This window comes from Aegilops tauschii, chromosome 1 (genome assembly GCF_002575655.3).
Source record: "Aegilops tauschii subsp. strangulata cultivar AL8/78 chromosome 1, Aet v6.0, whole genome shotgun sequence".
NCBI classification, from domain to species: Eukaryota; Viridiplantae; Streptophyta; class Magnoliopsida; order Poales; family Poaceae; genus Aegilops; species Aegilops tauschii.
The window spans coordinates 4,724,509-4,743,736 of record NC_053035.3 but is presented as its reverse complement, the minus strand read 5'-3'; the positions used below and the strand labels follow the sequence as shown (position 1 = coordinate 4,743,736).

The 19,228-nt window shown below is 45.1% G+C and overlaps 1 protein-coding gene across 1 annotated transcript; it reads left to right on the top strand.

The window, feature by feature from the left end:
- The first annotated feature begins 1,593 nt into the window (after nucleotides 1–1,593).
- Nucleotides 1,594–6,498, top strand: LOC109748294 (putative disease resistance protein RGA4). The gene is made up of 3 exons (XM_073503312.1): nucleotides 1,594–2,505; nucleotides 3,449–5,819; nucleotides 6,455–6,498. The coding sequence occupies exons 1-3, from the start codon at nucleotides 1,849–1,851 to the stop codon at nucleotides 6,496–6,498; spliced, it is 3,072 nt and encodes a 1,023-aa protein (XP_073359413.1). The 5' UTR covers nucleotides 1,594–1,848.
- The last annotated feature ends 12,730 nt before the right edge of the window (nucleotides 6,499–19,228 follow it).

The window sequence follows — 19,228 nt, the reverse complement described above, 5'->3', positions numbered from 1 at the left end:
TCCGATCACTGCAAGTACTTCCAGACCGCTCCGTTTCCTTATATGTCCTTTAAATAATGCGGTCATAGTTGGTTTGCGGCGGAGGCGGTGGTGCTCGCTTCAGGGCATCCAAAGTGCGCTTCGCTTTCAGCGGATCTATCTTCTCCTCCGGAGGTGGATGTTTCTTAGCTTTTTGCGTTTCAAAGAAGTCCTTCACTCGGGCTTCACAGATCTTCTTGTTTTCCTCCCCGTTCATTTTGTATAGTAACTTCTCTAGAGGCTTGAGAGAAGGATTGAATCTATATTGCCTCCCGTCTCTGGCTGTACTGCTAGACGCCGGAGCAGCCGGAGCGGCAGCGGCTGTTTTTTCGTTGCTTACAAGGCGGAGAAGAAGGAGGCGGAGTGCCACGGCGCGCCGGAGCAGCCGGAGCGGCGGTGTCTGTGTTCCGCCGTTGCCGATTCTGGGCTTTACCAGGACTAGTGGGCTGGCCCGGCCTGAACCAAAGCCCTGTTTTTCTACTAGTGATATGAAAACCAAGAATAAAAGCAAATGTTGGGAAGTGTACAAACTTGCTATTCCCACGTATTGTTTTTCTATGTCCTTCAGAAAACAGAACTTCACATGTAGGCAACAAATACTGAAGAATGGAATGTTATAGTTGTGTTTTGGAATGAAAGCATTGATTTCAAACATTTGCAGCTTAACGTAATATTTTTGTTCATATAACATGGTGCATCTCTATGTTTTGATAAACACATCAATTTCTCTCCCGTTCGAACGCACGGCCCTATGTGCTAGTAAAAACAAATGTTGGGAAGTGTTTAAGCCTTATATCCCCACGTATATCTTTTTTCTATGTTCTTCAGAAAAAAGGAGCATCACATGCAAGGTAACAAATACTCCCTTTGTTCCTAAATATAAGTCTTGCATCCGTATGTAGTCCGTAGTGAAATCTCTAAAAAGCCTTATATTTAGGAACAGATGTACTCCCTCCGTTTCAAAATAGATGATCCAACTTTGTACTAACTTTATACAAAGTTGGGTCATCTATTTTGGAACGGAGGGAGTAGTACTGAAGAATGGAATATTATGGTTGGGTTTTGTGATGAAAGCACTGATTTCAAACATTTGCAGCTTAACGTGCTATTTTTGTTCATATGAACACGGTGCATCACTGTGCAGTGCTATGAGCTACAAAAGGTGTTAGAATTTATTGTTGATTACATGATGTTAATACAACACAACATGCGACTGGAATATAATGGTATTTAGAGGCCGGGGTTAGAATACACGGGAAAATACGACTTGGCATAGATGGTATGCTATATCTAAAAAAAAAAGGGCAGCCCGTACGTAGGGTTTGGGAAAGGATTCAGCCACTTTTGGTCCTTTGCATGTGCCTTTCCATGCATTTCATGGAGAGATATAAACAAAATGTTTCAGCTCAGTAGCTGCGGAGAAATAAGGAAGGACAAACAAAGTGACAAAAGGCCGGCTGGCCGGCTTCTTTGATGTGTATATGTTTTTGTTTTCTCTCTTGTAATTAAAGATGGATTTGGCAGGCAAAGGCATCACGCGCTTTCTCACCTCTTGATATCTCCGAAGCACGTCCGGCTACAAACCACCACAAGGTCTCTCTCCCACGCCTGAGAACCCCACACGGCTCCTGAGGACGCCCTTGCCGCCGTCCAACACGCCGAACGGTGCGACGAAAGCTCTCGTTCTCCTCAACAAGGTGACTCAAGATCAACATGTCTTCCCAAACTGCTCCTCTCTGGCCGCCTTGTGATTTTCATTTTCCCCCTATTTCATACTCTTCATTCATCTTTCGGCAGCAAATCGATTGATCGATCTGTCCACAGCACTCCATGGCTGTTGGTTGGGACTGGGATTCTGCGGCGTTCATAGCCATAGTTGGCTGGTTAGTCTCACCCATCATCACTTTGCTCTTGCCCAACATCCTCTCCTGCCTCGGATTCGACGCGTCGCGGAAGCTCTGGGAGCTGGAGATCCACGTTATCCCGGAGCTGAAGAAGACGCTGCTTGCCGTGGATCAAAAGAGGATGCTGCAGAGGGGAGGAGTATCCGATGTGGCCACGCTCGACAAGATGGCCGCGGTGCTGAGGCATGGTCGGGAGGAGGCCGAAGACATCTTCGATGATGCTCAGCACAAGATCGTCGGCGGCGACATCCTCTACGGCATCTTGCAGACCTACAAGACGAGAATCGCACGCATTGCCCGGAGAGGATCGGCTCAGCTACTGCAGTGGGCGCAGAAAATCTTCTTGCCTAGGTCAGAAGATGTGCTTCCAGTGATTACCAGTGCTATTGCACCCTCTGGCGAGCCCGTCCCGGTGACTGCACCCTCAGATTCCCCGGGGTGGTGGACCTCTTGCTCGTGCATCTCCTTCGACTTGCTCAAGTTATGCTGTACATCACTATACAACTCGGCAGTTGATGTGTTCAAGGTTGCCTGCTTTTGCAGAGATTGGTCCTATGACGTGGTTGGCATCACAAGTTATCTGGTACGTACTACACCCAATTCCAAATGGTACTACTCATCTACACTACACTGCTACTATAGTCTAGCCTCACCAAAATAAGTAGTAGTGTACGTAGATATTAAGTTTCTATTTTAGAGCTAATTTACAGCCTATTAATTTCATCTCTAAAAACTAAACAGTGCATGTCTACATAGATTCAAAGTTACGGAAATTCGTATGCACCCGCATGAATAGTAAAACAAAAAATAATACTCCCTTCATTTTTATATACAAGGCCACAAACTCAAATTACAGGTATCAAGGTAAAATTTAATACATGTTTTGCAACCCAACTTTTGTTTTCGTTTACCGTGATCATTAATACACCATATGCATGCAAGAAAACTGAGTGGAGGAAGCAGTTAAGTGTGATTATGACTACATGCATGTAAGTATTGAACATGTTGCTAGCCTCGATTACTGTTGGTAGCCTTGTATAGATGCAAAATGTATATTCCATAGTGGCCTTCTGTAAGTAAATGGAGGGAGTAGTAAAAAGTTCAAAAAACATCTGAAATTTTTAGAACATGTTGTTGTCTTCTAACTGTACATAAATTTTCGCGAGAAAGGACAAGGGTAGTGCCTGGGTTGGAAGACTAGAGCATTCAGATTTGTTTGAAGTTTTTGCTTACTGTTCATGTGGGTGCATATATAGGAGCTCGAGCTTAGAAACGTCACCGTCCAATAGTTATAATTGTGCATGATCCATTATTGCTATCAGCCAAATCATCCCGTTTTTCAGGAAGAGATCTTCAAAATAAGATATGTGGTAGATATATTCGGATAAAATTTTAATCACATGTCATATGTTTATTTTTTCCCTCGTGGTCTGTTTTGCCTTTTTTCTGCATTGCCCTTTTTCCCACTAGCAGTGATATCTAATTGGTTTTGCACTATACTCGTTTTGTTATTTTTCGGCTTACAGGAGAATGCCAGTGCATCGGATGTTGTCTCTGCTGCTATCTCGAGACGGAACTTGAAGAGAAGAATAGAGGAGTTAGAAAGAGTCGTCAATGGAGTGAAGAAGTCAGAACTCTTGTGTGTACCAAGGGATAGTGCACCTGATGATATTGCCAACAAGAACAGGTGCCGAATTAGAACTGCTAGCAAGCGGAAGGTATTTGGTCGAGAGGAGTTGCGTGACGATATCATGGCAAGGTTCCATGAGACACCACACAGTGATGCACCAAGCTCGAGTACTAGTCCATGTTACTCTGTGATTGGCATATATGGCGTTGCAGGTTCTGGGAAGACTACCTTTGCACAATATATACGAGATTACATAAAGGAGGAATACAAGCAGAAACTTTTTGACACCATCATGTGTATTCATGTGTCTGAGACTTTCAGTGTGGATGATATATTTCATGAAATGTTGAAGGATATTACCAGTAATCGACACTCCGATATTTTAGATCATGAGGAGTTGGAGGAGAAGTTGAAGGAGTCATTGTGCGACAAACGTTTCTTCCTGATACTGGATGATCTGTGGGTGAAGAGCAAGAATGACATACGGCTGGAGGAATTAATTTCTCCACTTAATGTTGGGGTCAAAGGAAGCACCATCCTCGTGACAGCTCGAACCAAAGATGCGGCTGGAGTTTTGTGTGCCGACGAACCTATTAAAATACCTGATTTGGATGAGGATCAATACTTGACTTTGTTTATGCATTATGCATTGGGTGGTACAAGTGTTGCTGCTGAAGAATTTGTACCAGTTGGGAGATTGATAGCAAACAAGCTACATAGATCACCTATTGCAGCGGTAGTAGTGGCAGGACGGCTTGGGACAAACCCAAATATCAAATTTTGGAATCATATTGAAAAGCTTGACATGTTGAATGATACTATGGATGCTCTTTGGTGGAGCTATCAGCAGCTTAATCCGGATATTAGGCGATGCTTAGAATACTGTAATATTTTCCCCAAAAGATTCAAGTTGACAAGAGTCGAGTTAGTCCGCCTATGGATAGCCCAAGGGTTTGTAAAGAACAGTTGTGCAACGGAGGACACGGAAGATGTAGCCGAGGGCTACATTCAAGAGTTAGTGGCATGCTCATTTCTGCAACAAGAAGGTGATTACTTTACAATTCATGATCTTATGCATGATTTAGCAAAAAAGGTCTCCGGAAGTGATTACTTCAGGATAGAGAACAAATGGATCGAAAGTGGCGAAGGGTGGAAAGGAGATGTCCCTCGAGATGTTCGCCATCTTTTTGTTCAAAATTATGATTCAGAATGGATTACGGAGAAGATCCTTGGATTGGAAAAATTACGCACCATTTATGTTGTTGAAAGGGGTACACTATTAGAGGATAAATTCATTGAGAGTATATGCAAGAGGCTGCCGAAGTTGCGCGTACTGTCCATTGATTGGAGTAATCAATATTGTGCACTTGAAAACCCCAGAAAGTTCTTGATCCCAGAATCTATGAGTCAGTTAAAGCACCTGCGCTATCTTGCTTTCAGGATAGAACTTTCTTGCACGATAAATTTACCAAGCACACTAAGTAAACTTCGCCATATCCAACTGCTGGATTTTGGTTATGGTGAAATTTTGGAATTTTCCTTTGCTGACCTTATCAACCTACAACACCTAATCTGCCATGGTGACTTTCCTAACATAGGCAGGATGACCTCACTCCAAACGATGCCACGCTTCATTGTAAGGAATAAACAAGGGTATGGAGTAAAGCAGTTGAGGAATCTAAACAAGCTTCGTGGAGACCTATGCATTCTTGGCCTTAACGATGTTAAAAGCAAGGAGGAAGCTCTTGAAGCCAATCTAGCTGCCAAGGAACGGCTCACATGTGTGTCACTATGGTGGTATCCTGGTGATACAAGGTACAATTCGGAAATCCAAGCAGAGGTAATCGAGGGCTTGTGCCCTCCCGTGGGGCTTGAAACACTGAACATCTTTTACTACCAAGGTACGAGGTACCCAGATTGGATGGTAGGTAAGCACAACGGTGGTCCAAAGGACCTGCAAGTACTTTGGTTAAATGGATGGAGTCAACTAGGCTCTGGCCCTGAACTTGAGGCTGTCCCACATCTTCGTGTGCTCCGCTTTTCGGCCTGCAGCTGGAACTTTTTACCAAACAATATAGAGCACCTCACATCGCTCAAGGAATTATCCATCACTGACTGCAAAAATATCCGGTCGCTTCCAACATTGCCCCAATCTCTTAAGATGTTTCGTCTTGAGGGTTGCAATGATGAGTTTATGAAGTCTTGTGAAACAGTCGGACATCCAAACTGGCAAAAGATCAAGCACATCTCCGAGAAAACATTTAGATGTAAGACTCTAATCCCCCTTTTGCCTGCTTTTTTGGTATTTGAATAAACATTGTGCCTGTGCAACATAATGATCTGCTACTAACTCTGCTTATGTTTTGTTCATCAATTTTCTACTGATTGACGTATCAGAGAGTTGGTGATGGACATCTGATGGTTTGGCAGCAATCACGAGAAAATTTGGGCATAGCAAGACAGCGAATGATGTTTCAACCCTTTGATTGAAATGCGATGCCAAGGTATCTTGGAGCTGTGTGGTTTCTTGGTGGATTTCACGGGCGCTGAACTATTTAGCAGTGTGCCTGCTCTGATTTTAATAACATTGGTTCAAATGCCAAGCCAAATTTGGCTCCGGATTGTGCTTTCGTATGCATTAAACTGCTACTAGTTTGCCTTATACTATTTGTAAGTGAAATGGATGATTTGTGATGATACCAAGTGAGATTGACTTGTAGTGAAGTTGGAAGTTGATTGCGCTATGTATTATTATTTCAGGGTGCTATGTATGCGAGGGAACTGAATACTGTGCTCTCTTGTTTATGTTCTTATGTTATTTTTATCCTGATATATGGAAATATTATCAAGCAATTTTCCAATCCAGATGTGATGGATGCTTGCATTTAACTGTAATTTTCAGGTTTGCATAAGGCTTTTGAGGGCCACCATGGGAGGGCCGATTGACCATTCATTCACAGTCAAAGTCGCTGGACGGGACGGTCGAGAACATTCAGGACGATATGGATACCCTGAGGGTCGAGAACCCCATAGGCAGGCAGTCTGAGATTTCCAAGCAACGAGTTGATTAATTAGGGTTTACCTCGTCGACACTCCAAGGGGAAAGAAAACTGCAGTACGTGTGTTAATAATCTGGTACTAATTAATGTTCACTCATTCTCTCGCGGATACTGCTACAACGAAACTGCTCCATGCACGATAGTTGTGCCCGATCTTTGCACGACTGGTAAATCCAGCGGCCGGTGCCCTTCAATCATACCCATGCTCGGCTGGATTTAACCGTTGTTTGTGAATCATGTGAACTCTATCGTGTGCATAGGACGACTCTTGCTACAATTTGCTAGCTGGATATTATTTTACAGAACAAAGCAAGAGGCAGAATCAGAGCCGTTGTGCTGTGTATTTTCTTAGGGCAGTCTGGTCGTGTGGATGAACATTTCCGATCGATCTCCGTGTGCGTTTTTTTTTACAGAAATTGACATAGGGTCATGGGGGTTCCCAGCCACAGGTGGCGCCCTTGATCTAGAGAAACAGGAACCTTTTTTTTTGACAAAGAAAACATTTTATTCATTTGAAATAACAAGCACACCATTTTGAGAACAGATAAAATTTGATCAGGAGAAACATAAACCTTTGCTAAACTATGAGCTTCTACGTTCGCCTTTCGGCCTTCAAACAGATGAACCGACAACGGGCTTTGAGAAACTCCCTTGTGGATTGCTTTCCGCCTAGCAGTGATCAAAATTGCCCAGAGGGTCACTAGATTAACCAAACTTGCATGTGGCGGTACTTCTATCATGGAGAAGATCTACTATTTCACACTCAGTTCAGTTGCATTCATGTGTTCAGCTAGTTCAACGTGAACCAACCCAGACTATACCTGGCCATCTATCGGGCCGGGCCGGGCCTACCAAAGCCTGATGCAAAAAACCTAGGCCCGAGCCTGGCCCATCAGTCAAAAAGCCTGGCGGGCCTCGGGCCACGGGCCAGGCCTCTTCCTTAAACGGTGAATATGTTGGGCCCGAGCCCGGCCCGGCCTGGCTGTCGGGCCTAAAAATCAGGCACAAGCCCGGCCTGTGGGCAAGGTCAGGTCGGGCTTTTTTGGGCCGTCCGGGCCGGGTTGCCCATGGCCAGGTATAGCCCAGACACACCTCGCCATGGAACATTGTAGTAAGGAGTGTCTCCATGAGTCCTCCATACTACATATCCGACCTTAGGTCCGAGTCTGCCATCTTTCTCCTATGTCAAATATCTTCGGTTCGAATATATTGCCGCGCTATTCGCCAAAGGAAATTTCATACCCTCACCGACACTTCAACGCGCCAAGGAGAAGATCAAGCTCTTGCGTCGGCCTCCTGAGCAGATGACCCCGCTGTTCCTTCCAACCAATTTTCTCTTTGAATCTTGGTTGCTACTAGCATCCGGTATGCATACCTTACTGCAATTACCCTGTTTTCTCGAAATTACATGCCCAAAAGTCTTTGATGTTGTCTGCAGGGTTGCTTATATTTGTTAAAGACTATACTGTAGACATAGTATCTACATGCGACACTTTCTTTTGGCTGTTGTCTGCAGGGTACTTGAAATGTGTCCTAATATTTGTCCCATTGTATCTACTATATTTCTCCCACGAGCCTAAAGACTGAAAAAAAGGAATCTAAAATTGGTGTGGTACCATGTAGTCCTGCTTTCTTTGTTCTATAATATGGGAATCAAGATAAATATCTTGAACCAAGCAGGTACGATCACAATGAGTAAACGAGAACAAATGAATGTAAACATATTCAAGACAGGTGCATAAAAAAGAGAAATACAACAATGTACTAAGTAAAAGGACTTACAGAGGGTTGTAGGGCAGGAGTATGTAGTCCTTTTCCAAAGTAAAATCACAATGATCAAGTGTTCAATGCATAAACGGAACAAATGAATGCAAACACACGGATATAGGTGCATACTATAAAACAAAAAAGGTCAACAGTACTAAGTAAAAGGGCTTACGGAGGGTTGTAGGGCACACATATGTGGTCCTTGTCCTTAGGATGGAGCAATAGATAATTTACTACTACACTTAATTACAAGCACTGGTAACGAGATTTTCATGGAACAAAGAATATACAACCTTCTTTTTCTTGATGCCTAATACAAACTTAACAAAGGATGAGATGAGATGATAGGCAAATCGTTGACAGACGAACACGAGAGCTAGCAACGTCCCAATTCATTACCAGAAAAGCAGATACCAATTCACCTCAAAATTCAACTCAGCAGAGACATACTAACAACAGGATGTACAACCGTATAGAGAACACTCCCTTTATCACTCACTATTATTCCGACACAATGGGGAAGAGACATTCCATTGTTCAACGAATTGCAGTAGTATATGAGGAAAGAGACAATGAAATTGTCCATGCATAAACAAAGTGTCAACCATTTACAACGCGATCAAAGCTTAGTTTTTTTTTTGTTACTTGCAGGTACGAATTGATGCGTGCGGCACGGTAGGCAGTAACAGTTCATCCTCCTGCACCAACAGACAGAAGTAAGCAGAGCAAATTATTCTACTGGCTGTAGAAAATCGGGGGTTTTGAGTTGGGGAAAGTAGTGGGTGCACCCACACAATGAACAGTAAAATCAAACAAAAAGTGAAAAAATTCAAAAAAATTGAAACTTCATGGCATTGATTATGAGCAAATGTTTTACAACCTTGCAAAGTTTGCCGCCAAATAACATCGAATGATTTCCATATGAAATGAGTAATACATTCATAATGATCACAAGTATCTAGCCTGTCAAATTAGATCATGTGACAAGATAGAAGAACCCCGTTTCAAACTTAAAACACTGATTGCATGGGAAATGACATGAACCACCGATTTCTTTCTAGGGATATCAGCACCACAATCAATGTGAACAGAAACTAGTCAGTCTTGCAATTGACGTACCTGCTGCCGGTTCGCCGGGACTTCTGCTTGACCACTTGGTTTACGTTACACACAAGCCAAGCTAAATACAAACATATTCACAGGTTTACGCTTGCGAGAGAATGAAGTTACAATTATCCAAGTGGGCAATAAAACATTTACAGCCTCTCTGTACTTGGCATCCATTGTTATCGGTTAATAGTCTGATGCACTGCAATAGGTGAAGACTACGAATAAAAAAGGAGATCATCAGTGACCATTGCAAGAGCATATAGTATATGATAATATATAATATCATACCAGCAGGAAAAACAGTACCAAATTCACCATATATGTGGTCATCGCCAATATTGAGCCCATCTCTCAATACTCTCGACCATTTGAGGGACCATTTATGGTTCTGAATCACTGAAGAATTCTACCATTTCAGTTCTTGCTAGCTTTAGCTACGTGGTAAGCTAACCATGGTGCTTGTGCGGGGAAAACTGTAGGTGCTAGGAATCGTAGAGACGCCACAAGAGCTTATTGGCCAAGGCACTGCCGCTGCCTCTGATCTGAATGACTCACTCTGGCTGCTGTTTTTGGATATTATTATTGTGCTGAAACATGAAACTATCCAGCCCTGTTGCAGGATGTTGGGACGCAGTTGCAATTGCAAGGGCAGCGCGTCAGCAGGAGGAGCTGAGCTGCATTGTTAGAGTAGTGTGCTTCTCCCAGTAGTAAGACAAAGACAAGAGCAGTCCACTGCTTCCTAAAACTTGGTGTCAGTATCAGATTAATTTTTGCATGCTCTGGTTGCCGTGCACAAGCTCGAGTCCGTCCTTCCTGCACAACAACACAAGCACGGTCAGAACAATCTTCCAGTTCAGACGATGTTGGAACCCGCCCACGGGATCGATCACATCAAATCACAATGAACACGCACATGAAAAACTGATAGCCGAGGGTACGTCTCGTACCCTTAAATTTCTCTCACGATCCAGGTGCACATATATATTGACGCTGGACCAGGCTAGACTAGCCGACTCAAATACCAATCCTAGACCTACACGAACTCCTCTGGACTCTTACTACTACATGTCCAGTAACACCAGGACACGGACTAATTATCCTGCGTAATCTAATCGTGGACAAGACTTGGACACCAAAGTACTGCTTACTCACGTACTGAGTACTGACTCAACTAGGAAACTAACCTATCCTACCGGATTACAACTCAAGATTATACCTAACAGACGAGAGCTCCTTTAATCACTTTCTAGTTTGAAAAGACATGGTTGCCATCCTGTCTTCCTTTCTCCAGTATGCGAATATACACTGAATTACTGATAAGAGACATGGATACCAAACAAAGCTCAAAAATTCACTGAAATTAAACTCAGCTAGTGCAATGACTGACATGCTGATAATAGGACACCAAGCCATACAGAGAGTAGCTCCCATTATCATCACTTGCCAATATTCCCAAAACAGGCCTTCTTCTTTTTTTTTAGAAAAAGGCCTAAGCCCGACTTTATAAATAAAGCCACAAGACAACGTCATAGGCCCAAACAACAACCAGGCGATACATCCAACAACCACAGCACCAGAAGTTATCCAAGACCACGAGAGTATTAGGAGTACATGGCACCCTGCCAAAAACGGCACGCAGGCCGGAAGGATAACGAAACAGCCAACGCCAGGAGGAACGAGATTGCACGAAACGGGGTTATACATCAGGAGCCTGCCCGGAGATGGAGGACGCCGAAGCCCGAATTTTAGAGATAAGCAGGTCCAGAGCTCCCCGATCGTCCTCTTAAACAATGATCTCCACTGCTGCAAGAATATACATGATTTGAAAAGCACGTCAGCAGCTTTCGAAGGAAAGACATGTTCAATAGTAAATTTGTTTCTAATCGTCCAAAGAGACCAGCAAATCGCACCAAAGCCAACCCAGAAAACCCTCTTAGTGACCGCAACCAACGAGTTGGCAAGGTTTCTCATCTCTAGAAAGGAAGAGGGGTTCCAAGTAACCTGAAGCCACGACCGGACACAGCTCCACACTAACTTAGCCAAAACACAATGAAAGAAGATATGCTCCATGTTTTCCACCACACCGCTTACGGATTTGGTCAGCAGCGGGGAGCCGACCCCTAAAGGCTTGCCAGAGAAAGATTTTAACCTTAGTAGGGACTTTGGACCTCCAAATACAAGAGAACCTATTGGAAGGGACCCCACCGATGAGCCTCGCATATAAAGACTTGACCGAAAAGCGACCAGATGCAGAATGAGGCCAGACCACAGAGTCCGGCGACTCCGAGAGCAAGGGGAAGAAGGCAGAAAGAGTTTGCCAGTCTTCCAACTCTTCAGGAGTCAGGGAGCGGCGAAAGGACAAATCCCAATTATTGGCTGCCACCTCCGCGATGGAGATGTCAGGGTTAGGACAGAAAGAAAACAAAACCAGGAACGAACTAGCCAAAGGAGCCTCACCACACCACCAATCACGCCAAAAGCGAACCGAGGTTCCATTACCCACAATAAACTTAACATGATCGAGGAAGAGAGGCCTGACTTTAATAAGGTCTTTCCAGAACTGCGAACCACGCCGGGCCCCGGCAAACAAAGAACTCGAATGGGGAAAGTATTTCGCCTTAAGAATGGAATACCAAAGAGAGTCAGGCCCACTAGTCATTATTTTCCACCACCATTTAATTAACAGACACTTGTTCATAACCTGCATGTTAATAATGCCTAACCCTCCAAGGTTTTTAGGCCTGCACATAAGCTTCCATTTAACCAGTCTGTACTTCCTTTTATTATCAACAGAGTTCCAATAAAAAGCACCCCTGTGTTTGTCAAAACCAGCATGGGTGCCAACCGAGAGGAGATAGAAGCCCATAAGAAACATTGGGAGGGAGGAGAGACAAGCATTAATGAGAGCAACTTTACCAGCATTGGTATTATATCTACCACGCCAGGGAAGAACCCTATTTCCCACCTTAGACACAGCCGGAGCAAAGTCCTTGGCATGAAGCACCACAGGAGAGATAGGCAGACCCAGATACTTGAAGGGGAAAGATCCTAGGGAACAATTAAGCAACCTAGCAACTCTCAAGGCCTCTGTATCATCGACGCCAGTGACAAGAACCTCACTTTTGGAAAAATTAATTTTCAGACCCGAGACAACCTCGAAGCAAAGCAGGATGAACTTAAGGTGGGTGATGCAAGCATCATTCAACTCAACCATAATAATGGTATCGTCAGCGTACTGCAGGTGGGTAATACCGTCCGGGACTAGGTGAGAGGACACAGGCAAGATATGACCATGCTGAGCTGCCCTAAGAAATGCGGGAAAAGGCGTCGGCCACAAAATTCAAAAGCACAGGAGAGGCAGGGTCCCCTTGACGCAAGCCTCGTCCGTTAACAAAGTAATTACTAATATGACCATTCACAGAGACCGCGGTATGACCGCCCGAGACCAACTGCATAATGCGATACACATAAGCCCCGTCGAAGCCTTTCGCAAGAAGGACCTGCCTTAAAAAAGACCAACTGACCGAATCATAGGCTTTCTCAAAATCAAGTTTCAAAATGATCGCTTTGGAGTTACGGGCACGCAGGTCATGAACAATTTCATGAAGACAGAGGACCCCATCTAAAATGTAACGCCCTTTGATGAAAGCCGTCTGATACGGGCTGATGACTCTATGTGCAACGGGGGAAAGGCGATTGGCGAAACCTTTCGCGGGGAGTTTAGCAAAGTTATTAATCAAAGCGATGGGCCTAAACTGAGAAATCAGATCAACACCTTTAACTTTAGGAATAAAGGAAATCACCGCATAGTTAAGACGAGAGATATAAACAGTGCCGAGACAAAACCCTTGGATGACATTACAAACTAACTGCCTCAGTTGAGGCCAAAACTTCCGAAAGAAAGGAATAGAGAAACCGGCTGGCCCAGAAGCAGCGTTAGGGTTGGCAGAGTTAACCACATCCCAAATCTCCATATCAGAGAGGGGGATCATCAGCGCAGCGTTCTCCTCAGCCGAAATCCGCGAACTATGGTCCCATAGAGTAGGAGAGATGGACATTCCCGGAGAAGGTTTGGCCCCTAACAGCGATGGGAAGAACTCTAGCACATGAGAAAGTATTAACGATTGGTCCGAAGTGCGCACACCATTAATGATCAGGCTATTAATACCGCACCGCCTCCGCCTAGCATTAGCAATGGCAAAGAAGTAAGCTGTGGGGGAGTCCCCTTTTAAGGTCCAGTTAAGCGTACCCCGCTGGCGCCAATAGATTTCCGCCTGAAGATGCAACTGCATCAAGGCGGCCTCCAGGTTATACCATAGAGACCACCCATTGTCAGAGAGCCCCGAAAAATCAGCCGCAAGGTCAAAGGGACAGAATTTGAGCTTCAAGCAGATCTTTCGAGCGACGCTCCTCAGCAGCGTGGTTACGGGACCACCCTCTCAGAAATTTCCGCAAAGAGTATGAGCAAGAGTGCCAGTCATCTAGAGGACCAAAGGAGCGAGTATTGGAGGAGAGAAGGAGGGTAATCTTCGAGGCCAACAAATCACTGAAGCCATCAATCAACAGCCAAGATACTCTTTGGATGTACACAGGCTTTCTTCTACCTCGATCAATGCTTTCTCAGATTTTTATAGGGACTGTTTAACAGATGAATGAAGGTCGACAAGTGGATTTGGCGCCCTTTTGATTACCGCAGAAAACGCCAGTAACCCACTTGAGCTTGGTTTCTTTTCTTCAGCTTGTGTGGTGAAGATACTCTTTGGATGTACACAGGGTTTGAATTCCACAATAGCTGCAGCCACTGACTTCAAGCAAAGACTTGCGGTCCAGGATTTTTATTGACCACAATTCAACACTGAGACCTTTATTTCTACCGTTCATGGAATTGCAGCATCCCTCGATTCCAGTCACAAGTCCTTGAGCTAGTATCGGATTTTGATTGGGACGGTTCGATAGATGATCGGAGGTCGACGGGTGAGTGGATTTGGCACCCTTTTGATTACTATATACAGAGAGCACCAATAACCCACTTGAGCCTGGTTTTCCTTTTCCTTCAGCTTGTGTGGTCAAGATTATGCTTGGCTGTACTGTACATGCTTTGAATTCCACAAAAGCTGCAGCCACTGCCTCGGTTTTCCTCGGTCACATGACCTCCAGCAAGACCCGCGGTCCAGGATTTGTATTGACCACAATTCAACAGTGAGACCTTCATCTCTACCACCGATGGAATTCCAGAAAACCGAATTTTTTTTTCCTTGCTAAATCTCTTCTTCTATGTGCAAAACATTTGAGAGTAGCTTAAGAAAGGCTGGTTCAATATCTGTACGGAATTGCCATAACTGAAACAGTTACAAGTTGCAATGTTACAGAAGATGCCATCAAATGAAAACTCTACTGCAATGTTAACTCGAGTCTATTCAGTAAACACGTTGTAGACGGAGGGCAATCGGGAAAGATACGAGTAGGCATACCATGTCAGTACCCTGCCTTCAATTGCTTTCATAATTTGTGTGTCATTTTTCACCGGGCATGAGAAAAGGAAAAACAGGTTGCCGACACTGAAGAAGAAAAACAGGCTGCCCAGCAGCAGCTGCCAAAGGGGTGTGCTAGCGTCCAAACGAGAGCTAATCATCCAGTCGGCAAAGGTGGCAACGGACACTGAAGAATAGTCATGCAGCAGCAGCTTCCACTCATCTGGTGTGTGTTCGCTGAGGACCTCATAACGCAAGAGTTGCAGTGTGTATTGAATCACATCCCCCGGCCAAACACAGCATGCAAACAATAGGCAACAAAATGGCATTTGCATTTGCATTGCTGTGCTGTGCTGCCTGAAACTAAACCACCAGGCTTGTGCTTTTCTTTTGGTGGCTGCTACGGATCAGCCGGCTGATCTTAGGGAAAGATCAGCCGCCTGTCCAGCCGTTTGATCAGGCGCACGTAGCCCGTTCGATCAGAGCGAACGCAGCCGTGGCCTCTCTCCTTTTTCTTCCATCCACCAGGCTAAATCAATTGCGACAACATCTTCTCTGTAGCAGCGAGGATGATGCAAAAACAGACGACTGCAGCACCCTTTCTCAACCGATGATGGGAGGTCGACAAGTGGATTTGACACCCTTTTGATTGCTACAGAAAGCGCCGGTAACCCACTTGAGCTTTGAATTCCAAAAAAGCTGCAGCCACTGACTTCCAGCAAGACCTGCGGCCCAGGAATTCAACACCGGCCGAGACCTTTATTTCCACCATCAAAGGAATTCCAGCATCCCACGATTCCAGTCACAAGTCCTTGAGCTATTACTGTTAGGTTGATCTCTCTCCCGTTCGAGCCCAACGGGTCGAACGGGCCCCTGACTCGTGCCCTGATCGGGGGCGCGCAACCAAACCATGGTTGGTGGGCCCCTGTGACCCGCGCTATATAAACAGAGATGGGGCCGGGGCGCTTTTCACGAGGTTAATCGCTGCCACAATCCCCACCTACAATCCCTACCGATCTAGGGTTAGCGCGGTGCTCACGGGAAGCTCCACCACCTTGCCCACTCTCCGCCATCGCCGTGCGCCCCAGCACCACGATGGCCTCCGGCTCGAGTTCATCCACTGCCGGACAAGGTAGGTTCACCGGATCTACTAGCCTACTCCGATCCAAAGGTTTATCAATGGTATCAGCCAGATCGGGCTAGTTGTTTTCGGTAGAAAGAAATGAAAGCAATAGTTTTTCCCTCCCCAAAGAACCCTATCAGGGCAGAGAAAAGCAAACAAAAAGAACAGCACAAAGATCACTGGAAGAGGCCCTCGGGCTCGCCGGCAAAGTGCGCCGCCACACCGGCCGTGCCAGTTCCTCTCGATCCGAACGGGCATCGGCAAGCCGAGCCGTTCGGACGAAGAACAACCCCGCAAGGGGCAAAGTGTACCCCGGCCGATCCGTTCGACGGCGGCGCGCTCACCACAGAGGGGAACGCGCAGCCGGCGAAGGGAATGGCAATGGCACCGCCGCTCGAAGCTCCGCCGTCGTCGTTTACTGCGAGGAGGAGCGGGCGGTGGAAAAGGACAGTGGGGGGAAAGAGAAGGGGGCTCGCGCGCGGCTCGCGCGGTGCGGTGGCTTCACGCCGTCGCTGGCGGCCGGCGGAGCCCCAACCCCGCTACACAGCTTGGCCGCGTTTCTCTCTCGCTCTCTCTGTCACAGAGAAGGAGGGGGTAAAGGGAGGAAAAGGGGAAAGGAGGCCAGAGCGGCTCGCGTGGCGCGGTGGCCCGACGCGGTCGCCGGCGGCCGGCGTGGTTTTTCCGCGCAGCCGGCGAAGTCCCGTGCGGGACAGAGGCGAGTGGCGCGACGAGAGAGAATGGGGGAAGGAAACAGAGGCGCACGGCGGGGTGGCGCGCTGGTGCTCATCGCCGGCGGCCGGCCTGGTGCCGCGGCATGGTGGCCCGACCCGGTCGGGACAGCGAGCGAGAGGGGTGCGAGCGGCGCGCGAAGAGAGAACGAGAACGGGGCTAGGGTTCGAGATCGGTCGGCACTGGTTTTGGCCAAGCGAAAGCCGCGGATGGCCGTCGGATCTCCACAGACGTCCAGGATCAAAACCCTAACTGGACACGGGCCTTTTGGCTGAAAGTGGCACAGGCCGGCGTCGGCAGCGCAGGCGCAGAAGCTAGGCCGATTGGCAGCCACGCCTTGAGCCCAGTGGCTCGGGCGGCAGAGCTTGCGGTGGAGCAGGCCTTGGGCCGCTGCGGGCCTCCCGCGCCAGGCCGAGGCCGGCTGGAGCTGGCTAATTTTTTATAGTCTTTCTGTTCAAATTAATCCAAAGATTTTTTGTCCAGAAAAAGAAATGTTCATGAATTTTATAAAGAAAATTAAAAGTTCATGATTTTTATTTGATCAAAGAAAAGTTTCTGTAAAGAGTAAAAGTTCATGAATTTTTATTCATGTTTTTCCGCTGCGTAAATAATTATTAGTGCTCTTTTACGAAGGAAATAAAAGTTTAGATAGAATTAAGTTTTTAAGAGCATGTTAAAGTGATTATTGAAATGAAATGATTATGTTATTTTTATGACCAACGTTGTTACTAACATGACCATGTTTTATTATTGAAAATAAAAGTGCTCTTTTAAAAGTGAATAGAACTAAAGTAAAAGATTAAATTGTTGCTTCTCTAATGCATTTTTGAACCAAGCGGTTAAAATTTCTTAGAGAGTAAAAGAGTAGAGAATTGTTTTTGAATAGAATATTGTAAAGCTTCCGTTGCAAAGTAAAAGTTTTATCCACCAATTAAATTGGAACCAACGGGAAAATTTAATTGGAAGAAATGTTCTTAGCAATGTTTTTCCCCTGTGGGTGAAATAAGATGCAGATAGTTTCCACTATGACAAAAGAAAGATATTTGTTTTAAAGATAAAATGTGGTATTGTTATTTTCTGACCAACGTTGATGGTAACAATGCTATAATTCTATGAGTCTTATGTTCAAAGTTTAAATCTTTGATAAGTTTGTATCAAAGTGGTCAATTTTCAGAGAACGGATAAAGATCAAGAAATGCTCTTGAACTAGAGAAATGTATATTTCTTGTTCCCGCTGCAATAAAGTTGATGGTGAAGGATGATGTTTATTCTAATTCTGCCACAATGGTGATTTAGAATATAAAAGAAAGTTTCAAAAATTTAATGTGCATTTCTTTTAACCAGACCAACGTAGGGTTATTTTTTATGCCCATCATTGTTGATTATTGGCTAAGTTTTCTCAGACTAAAAGTTTTGCATGCTTTCATTCGTGAAAGCGAATGGCTGGGTACTTGTGACCCAAAAGATGACCAAGAAAAGTCATAACGTGAGGGAGTATGTTCTCTCTAAAGAATGGCATAAAAAGAAAAGAGATAGATCATTCAGAGTCTTGGTTGATGAATGTCTTTCATGTACTCTCTATGAAGAAGTTTTTTCAGTCAACATGATTTGAGATGAAAAAAGTAACATGCGTGTTTAATTTGACCAACGTCGGATCAAGCATGTGTGTCAAAGAGCATTCAGATTTATTCCTAAATTTGATGATTGAATATGCAGTCAAAAGAGCCAATTCTGGCATTTATGTTCCCTTACAGGGAATTACCCGCATGGCGGGAAAAGATGATTATGATAAAAACCTGCATGGCGCAAAAAGTCTGGGAAAATACCTGCGTAACGGGGTAAAGGTGACATAATATTATGTCAAAAATCCCGTATGGCGGGAGAAATTCTGGCAAGAGAAAAATAGGATAACTCATGTGCTTTTAATGTATCCCACTCTGAGAGAAAAGAATGGAGTAGCTGAAAGGCGCAACCGTACATTTATGAATATGGTGCGCAGCATGATGAGTTATTCCAACTTGCCATTGGGATTATGGATGGAGGCGCTTAAAACCACCATTGACATTCTCGATAAAGTACCAAGCAAGTCGGTGCCCAAAACACTGTACGAGCTATGGACAGGAAGGATGCCCTCCCTACAACACTTCAAGGTGTGGGGGTGCCCTGCTGAGGCCAAAATGTTTAATCCAAACATTGCAAAGTTAGATCCCAAAATAGTAAGTTGCCACTTCATTGGCTATCCAGACAGATCAAAAGGTTTTCGTTTCTACTACCCTGACAGATATACAAAGTTTGTAGAAACAAGACATGCAGTCTTCTTAGACGACGAAATGATGAGGGGGAGCATGGTAGCTCGGAAAATTGATCTTGAGGAGAATAGGGTGCATGCACCTAATCCGATGATTCAGGAGCCATTT